At 33.8% G+C, this 8,418-nt stretch overlaps 1 protein-coding gene across 4 annotated transcripts; it reads right to left on the bottom strand.

Moving 5' to 3' along the window:
• Positions 1-4,192: 4,192 nt before the first annotated feature.
• Positions 4,193-8,355, bottom strand: LOC117296194. 4 transcript variants are annotated; one of them, XM_033779092.1, is made up of 7 exons: positions 8,296-8,355; positions 7,945-8,003; positions 7,451-7,573; positions 7,015-7,122; positions 6,411-6,536; positions 5,664-5,798; positions 4,193-5,245 (listed from the first exon to the last, which is right to left on the bottom strand). In XM_033779092.1, the coding sequence occupies exons 2-7, from the start codon at positions 7,990-7,992 to the stop codon at positions 5,168-5,170; spliced, it is 618 nt and encodes a 205-aa protein (XP_033634983.1). In that variant the 5' UTR covers positions 7,993-8,003; positions 8,296-8,355; the 3' UTR covers positions 4,193-5,167. The 4 variants fall into 4 exon arrangements, with proteins under 4 accessions (XP_033634983.1, XP_033634985.1, XP_033634986.1 ...); XM_033779094.1 differs by having other exon boundaries at positions 6,411-6,533; XM_033779095.1 differs by having other exon boundaries at positions 6,411-6,530.
• Positions 8,356-8,418: the final 63 nt, after the last annotated feature.

Here is an 8,418-nt window from a genome sequence, read left to right as displayed (position 1 = left end):
TTTATTGTTCAATCCGAAACAAACAACATAAAACAATCAGATCTCCCTTAGTAGGCCACCTTGTTTGGCTGTTATGGCTCTCTTTGATTCATTAGTCTTATATTATAGTCGTCATACCGATGTTAAAAGAGAGTCATATAGCTCAACAAGGTGGGCTACTCCCTTAGTAGAAGCTACTTTTTGAAAGTGACTTTATTTTGATAACAAACATTGAAATCATGTAAACAGTAAATATTTTCCCATTCAAAAGTATATACATGCTTTTAAATGGGTTTCAAACAGTAATATATTTTGTCCAAAAGAGAAAGCTCCAAATGGTTACATTGACTTCCAATGCAGATAGTAATATTATTTTTTATTAAGATAAATATAATAACTTAACCAAGATCAAACGGTTCAAGCATAGACAGTATTTTGTATAGTTCAAATTGATCCTTCGATCCAAAGGTATGACTTAACCCTAGAAACAGAACTCGGAGAATGTTGTGTGTGTCAGGATTTTAATGTTAATTTGCTTTGAGACAATTAATGCAGGATGCTATTTTAAGCATGTCACAAAGTATTTGATACTCTATGTCCACCTGGGTCAATTTCACAAAGAAAGTTCCAAGTTAAAGCTAGTAACTCGTCCTCACTCAAGATAAGACTAGTCTTAACTCTCTGTAAAATCCACCCTAGCTGACATAGAGAGCCTGCATAGAGCTCATCATTCTCCGTGTTCTATTTCTGAGGGTTAAGCAGGATAACTTATTGTTTTTTGGGGCAGGTTCTTAGTAATCATTGAAGGTTATTAGGAAGCTTTCAAACAGCCTCAAATGAGGGCCTTTAGTCATCATGGATTACAGCTTAAATTTAGCCAGGGGATAATATTTTGTTGAGAAACAGGTGTTTACTTAACAAAGTTGTCTTTCCAAAATTGATTTCTATGTTTCCTGACTCACTCTCCCCTTTCCTGGCTTTAATTGATCTGTTCCTCCAGTGATCTGTTGACCAGCCAACAAACGGGTCATAAACTCGCTTAGCAGAGTCACAAATGCTAAGTGGATTGCTTACTACTTTAACAACACTACCAGGGAAAATGATCCTTGAGTTAATTATTGCTAGTTGAGTGGGGAGCAGTGATTTGTGGTGATGATCTGCTTAGCGTGTTTGTAATCCTGGGGTGGATTTCACAAAGAGTTCAGACTATTCTTAAATTAGGACTAGTCCTGGGAGATGTTAAAAACTTAGGGCTAGTGCTAAGTTAGGACGAGCAACTCGTCTTTTTAGAATATACATGTATTCATTGATTTTGTTTTGTTAACATTACCACCAATTGTTATGGCAACCATATCTGGCCCAATTTCATGGTACTGCACTACATGGTTCTGGAAGTACATAGTTCCACAGTAACCAGCGCTCTGAAATTCAGTCCAGGTTGTTTTTAATATAGTCTAATGTTTTAATTTGAGTAGCTTATATTTTTTATTTCATTTTTATAAAAAGTAATCATATCTCTGTTGTATTGTTAATAAATATTAAAAAGACATTCTTATAAATGGAGAGGTTCCTATAAAATGGTACCAATTAGGTAAACATAATGTGAAGGGGTTATTCTTTCTTATCTTGCTTGCCAGCAAGACTTTATTGCCAGTGTGACATGGCAAACTTTAAGTTTGCTAAGACTTTCTTGGGTCTTAAAGATGTCTTTTTTGTTTGATTTTTGACAATGTTGCCATTGACTGAGGTTTGTGGGTTGTTTCTGTTGGTATTTTTTGTTAAGTGATGGTTGTGTGACACGAGAATCGGAGATTTGAGAAGGCACATTTCAATGGAAGTTTTTTTGTTCTGGTTTGGAGCGTCGGTTATCTGCAGTTGTAACGACAGCAGGTTTTTTATTTGAGCTGACAATAAGCTGCCTGTATATATATTTGTGTTTTTTATTGTTGATGTTTTGAAGATGTCCTGCTTTGCTTTCTGCTATGAATGTGATTAAATTGCTGCTTGTTTCCTTCATGTTACATATTCTGAGTCAAAAACTCAGGAATTTGTAACAAAATTTATGTGTGATCACACAGCTGCATTGAAGTTTTGTTTAAAATAACATTATGCAAAGGACAGAGTGGCTCCAAGGTATGTAGCCATTTGTGTTCGCTGTACATTACCGTCAAATTATTTTTGTTATGTACATTTTATTTAGTTTAATCTACGCATGTACATTGTCAGTTTAATTTTTTATTTTTTTTTATTTTTTATTTTTAAAAGAAGCTCTGCACACAAATGTGTGATCTAATTCACAATGCATTTTGTGCATAACGTATATATATATATTTATATATATACTGTAATATAGTCCTCATATATAGAACTATATATGTTCATTTCATATAAGTAACAAATCAAAACAAATCTATCCGTTTACTTGGCAGGCTTGTTTTTCCTTTTGAAATAAGCAAACAAAATTCATTATGTCCCATGACAAATGTGCACTGTTAAATTGTATTGTAATCTCAAGGAAAAATAAACATGAACATTGGAAGTTTACAGAAAGTGTTTGTACAACTTTTATTTAATAATAAAAAGTAACATGCATGGAACAGCCATATACATGTAAAAAGGTCTTGTGTCCAGTTCTTTGTGTTATCTTTGAATAACTGTCTTTAAATAGACTTCATTAAAAGTAGTCAATACAATCAGTTGCTACCTTGGCCAAGTTCGTGCAAGAACTATCCTTGACCATTGTCCGACTACGTTCGCCTGATATCTGTCTAGTCGACGACAGTTTGAATACGCTAGTCAACTATTTCGTACCAGCCTACTGGGCGTGGTCGCATCTCTGGTTATCAATAGCCGTTTTCATAGTACAGTGCAGAGTGAACCAGTTATCTGAAAATGATAGAGTACGTTATGCCGCCATTTGCTTTGACATGACGTGCCTAGAGTCCTTCACACTTCAACTGTGCGCATACCCAGCGATGTCACCGTACAATCACTAGATAACCATTGGTCCTTGTGTGAACTTGAACCTAGCTGCCTTCCAAAACTTTAATACAAAGGATGGCATACTGGTTTAGTTTTCAGACTGACTAGCCATTTCTCTACCCTGTCTACCTACTGCCATTCAAGGCTTCTGATTTCTTGTCTTGGGTAAACTAATTTCGATATGGAAGTTCATTGAAACCCAATCATTGGTACTTCTGAAACTTCTACAAAAAAGCTTGAAACAAAATTATGTTGAGGCCGACTTGAAAACAGCAAAGGGGTTGGGAAAGTGAGGAAGTTTGGTAATGGATATCGGTCAAATACTACCCTGGCCGCTTGTCACACCACAATGACTTTGTGAAGCAGTTTTTAACATGTGTTATTCTACATGTATAAAGTCAACTATGACACAATAATACAAGTGAATACTTGTCCTTAATGCTAGATCGATGACTTCTACTTGGTGTTAAAATCTGTTAACATTTCTTGCAGGATGTAATGGGCGGAAATACACACATTCTCGAGTTCCGTCACAATACATTAGGGAGTAAACAATGGATATTGCTGATGTAACCAGGTCATGACCTATCACTCATGAGAACAATATTCATGTTGAGCTCTCGGCCCAATTTCATAGAGCTGCTTAAGCACAAAAAGTAGCTAAGCATAACAAGAATATGCTTACCAGAATAAGGTGACTAGCATAGCTACAATGTCACAAGTACAGTTCGTAACTTGTATCCTGCTCATCAGAAAATTGTTAAGCAATATTTTCTCTATGAAACTGAGCCCTGTTGAAGTCAGCTTTGAAGGGGCACTCTGTCAGTGAATAAGCCATATTACCAGGAGGGTTTTATTTCCAAGTGATTTTTATCTCTGAGAGTATTAAATTATCATCGAGAACCATAATAGGAATTTTTCTGTCAAATCAGACCTAACCTCTACTTATGAGATTTACAGATCTTACTTTCACAGTGCCTGAGTGAAAGCTATCAAATACAAAATAGTTCATCTTTCTGTGAGAACGAGTTAAATTCAAGCTTTAAAGCCTGGTTTATCATTGTCGGCATAGCATGTTGGGTTCCTGTATGTAGTCGGGCTGTGTAGTGTTGCTGGGATCCTAATGAATTCAAGCTAATATCAAATGAGCAACTCTTTTACGCATCATTTCAGTTCTCAAAATGCATTTCTGCATTTTAAATGTTTAATAAGAAATCAGTCATTTGTTATATCCTAACTGAATATAATAACAAATATAAAAAAATTACATTATAATACCTGAGAAAATTGTTTGTCAATTGTACACCTTGTAGAACTTTTAACTTAGATGAACCTTCTATAAACAACAAATGGCAAGAAATTAATAAATTGTCATATAATTAGCAAATCAAGATCTAGAAAAGATCTGTGAAGACATTATGTTTTAATCAAGTTTAGGTCAGCAACAATAACCTGAGAAATGGCCTCAAACATTGAGTTGTCTTCATTATCATTATTATTCACAAATTTCAGAAACACAGCTTTTAAGTTTTCAAAAAAACACCAGTGCAGCAATTCTGAAATGGGTTTGCCCAGTCACTATAAAGCCAATGTTTTAAAACGTATAAATAACTCAAATATCCAATTTGACAAAACAAAACGATAAGTCTTTCAGAATGTCCTATCAGCTTACACAACAAGGATGTGAAAGTGAGAACAACTTCTTCCTTTCATTTCAATTCATGAGGTTCAAAGACAAACTCTAACAACAACTTGTCAAGAAAAGGGTTATCATTTTCAGTTTAGAGCCTGATTCTGTGGCAAGCACCCAGCAGCATTATGAAAGTGGGCCCGAATCTTTATGCTTACCAGAGTAAGGTTACCTGCCAAAATACTATGAACCATGTACAGTTTGTGATTGGTATCCTGCTCATTTCTGCTTAGAAAAATTGTCTGCTTAAGCAGCTCTACGAAATTTGGGCCCAGAGACTAAACATTTACATTTAAGAGGAGAACTCAGAAATTAAAAACATTCAAGGCAAACCACTGACTAACTTTTTGTGTGAGAAGCAGATTTTATCAAAGTGAACTCAATTACTGGCGTAGGAAGCTTGGATATCACGGTGGTCGGTAGCTACTGCTATATGGAGGTAGTGATGTCATACCTTTAAATAGATGACCACTGTTGCTGCTCACAGGGCAATCTATTTTGGGGTATGACATCATCTCAGCTTTCATTGAAGAACAGATCGGTGTCTAAGACTTCATCAAACCAGTCCCCTTTGATGAATGGTGAACTAGGAACCTGGGTACAAGATCAAAACACATCACAGTGGACACTTACTGCTCAGTTAAACTTTATACTTAAACAAAATCCATTCAGTATTGGAGATTATTTAATGTAAACAAGGAAAAGATATGTAACTTGGGACCTTCAAATAAAACACCATAAACAAAGTTCAAAACAAATTTCATTGGTTTTTTTTCTGTTGATATACATTCAATGTCTCAATATTTTTCAAGCAGAAGCCTTGATATGCTTTTGTTTTAAAAATTTCAAGGTTTAACATTCTTCAACTGAAAACTGCTTGATATTTGATAATCCTCACATTGAATGTATTTGTAAAGATAATCTTATTTTAAACATGTTTAATTGATGTGATTAGTTATTTTCACAAGATCATTTCCACAGGTAAAATACCACAAGCTATTTATTGAGTTACCTCAAGAGACTTGGGAGGGTTGATGATGGATGATGTTGCTACATTACTGTCAAATTGTGGTGGGATTTGCCGTTTAGTTTCTGATACCACAGTTGTCTTGATCTCATCGAAAAAGTCATCATCATTAAAATCCAACTATGGAAACAAACAAATAATAATCTGCTTAAGTTCATCTTTCATCAACCAATCTGAGACTAGGCTCTAAACAGTCTCTCTGTCATATGGGAATTCATGTTTTCATATGATCCTGTCATTGAAACACGTTTCCACGCCACTCAATTATCCTTTTTGACAAAACAAAATGACTTTTGGAATCTCCTGAATGTATCAGCTTACACAACAAGGATGTGAAAGTGCCAACCACTTCTAACTTCCAGGTGATTTCATAACGCTCAAAGATAAACTCTAACAACGGTTCTTGTCAATAATAATGGTAATCATTTTCAGTGTAAGCTCAGATAACATTAGTATAGCATTCTTCCTTTTGAATATCTTTTCTCCACTGTGATGTAATTTTTATGAACTAGAATTAATCAATGATCTTTCTTTTAAACTGAAAAGGCTGTTGTTTCCTAAACTCCATGGTGGATAACAACAAAACAAATATATCTGGGGATTATTTTAATCTGTATTTTAATTCAGTCTTTGGACTGCGACAAACAGATGTTTTTTTTTACAATATAATAATTATTATTATGCTGGCTCAGTAGTTTACTTCCCTGTCTTTTCTTATTTCTTTCTACTTACATCAAAGGCATTATTAAAGTTATCTGTAGGTTGGAGTTGTGATATTTCTTGATCTTTCTGCAGACTTGACTCCATTGATGACTGCTGTGAATTCAACTGACCCCATAGCACTACAGGAGGCTGCTGCTGATCAGTTCAGAAAAAATCAACGCAAATTAAGGAAGTCCCAATTCTACCTATCAATTTTAAGCTCAAGCCTAAAAGGTCAAAATACATATTAAATATCTGCCAATAAATGAAATCAATCAACTATCTTATTTCATCTGAATATTTACGTTGAATACTTTGTACACTAATTATTGCCCCAGGCATCTCATTCTTATTGTACTGTAAAATAGTTTCAATTTCCAACATCTTGACAACCCTACTTTACTAAAACAATATAAACACATTTAAATCATTGCATACCCCAATCAAATCGACAAAAATAATGCTATGTTTCATACCATTAAAATACCAACAGCTTTAGATATAAAACAGATTCAATGCAATCTTGAAACTACAAGGGTCTGTGTGGATTGGAAATAACCTTTTTTTTTTCCATACCAAGCAACTTAACAGTGAACCTAAAGAGCGCCCTCTATTGACTGATCCTGTTTTTTACCTGTTGTGTTGTTGGTGCTTCAGATGGCAATGAAACTTCATAACGATAAGATGATATAGATGTGAGTTTGGAAGAAACTGCTGCTGCTAGACTAGATGAGTTAGGTACCTAAGGATCAAACAAAACAATAATAAACAAACACAGATTTTATCTCTTCTATCCAGCTTGAACATTCTTTCAAACTTTCCTTTACTCACAATCGATTGTCAAAATTGTTAGACTTTGGTTTTTTACATATGCCACAGTTGCTGAACTTATAAAATCAAATCAAAATAATTATGGTTTTAAATATAAGTGCTTATATGTATGGCCCTTTCAACTTCAAAGCTTGTTGTATTGATATTTTCCTGTGGTTCTTGATTGTGTATTTATACCGTCATTCTCTCTGTTTGGATTTAGAATAAAGTTAAGTTATAAATAAGAAGAATATACATACCTCTAGGAGTGAGAAACAAGTGTTCCTGAATTCATCATTGGTGCTGTGGCTCACCACAGTTGAGATTGCATCAGAAATGTTACAGATGGATTGTCTTGTAATTTCTTCTCTTGTCTTTAAAATCTTTAGAAAGAACAAAACAATAACAAACCACATCAAAATGCAGTAGCCATGTACTTAATGCATTGGATATAGAAAGAACATATTATTTATTATAATTTATATCAAAATATTATTATTAATGTTATTACAAAACTTTATTAGCTACGAACTGGTCACTGGAGGTTAATACAATTATTAACAACCCAACAATAAAGTAAACAACAATTTTATCCAGGTGTTTGTGAGTTTGAACTTGAAGCCATGAACTTAAAGCAAATCCGAGAATACCATTCAACTTTCATTTCAAGCAACAACAATCAATTAATAAAATAATAAAGTTATTGGCTTGATAAATAAATGATTAGCAAAAATTGATTTTGATTCAAATTTACCTTATCAGTTGAAGCTGAATGTTCTGTCATACTGCAGGTTTCATTCATCTTACTCCAAACTATTAAAGCAACATTCAAGAGACAAATAGTCATGATAGTTAGTATTATTATATTAATATTATATTAATGTGATGTAAATAAAATATGAATGGAAATTTATATAATAATAATATTTTTGAATAAATAATCAAATCATATAAAATTATAACAATGAATTGAATAACTAGAAAAGACGAGCATTATCCACTTAATTACAATTTACAAATTATGGACAATCCCTACACAATTACTGCGCACAAATATATGCAAAAGAACCCAATATTTAGCAGACGATACAGGCAGTTTTCTAACCTTCAAAAGTCGGTCAAGCGCGGAGTCTAGCTGCCATTTGTTTATGGTTTCCCAAAAATAGCTCAGTTCGTCTGCACCGCGACTTAATTACACACAATCACCTTTGATTTATACTCAAAAATT

The sequence above is a fragment of the Asterias rubens genome, chromosome 1 (genome assembly GCF_902459465.1).
Source record: "Asterias rubens chromosome 1, eAstRub1.3, whole genome shotgun sequence".
Lineage (NCBI taxonomy): Eukaryota > Metazoa > Echinodermata > Asteroidea > Forcipulatida > Asteriidae > Asterias > Asterias rubens.
This window is presented reverse-complemented; position numbering and strand designations above follow the sequence as displayed.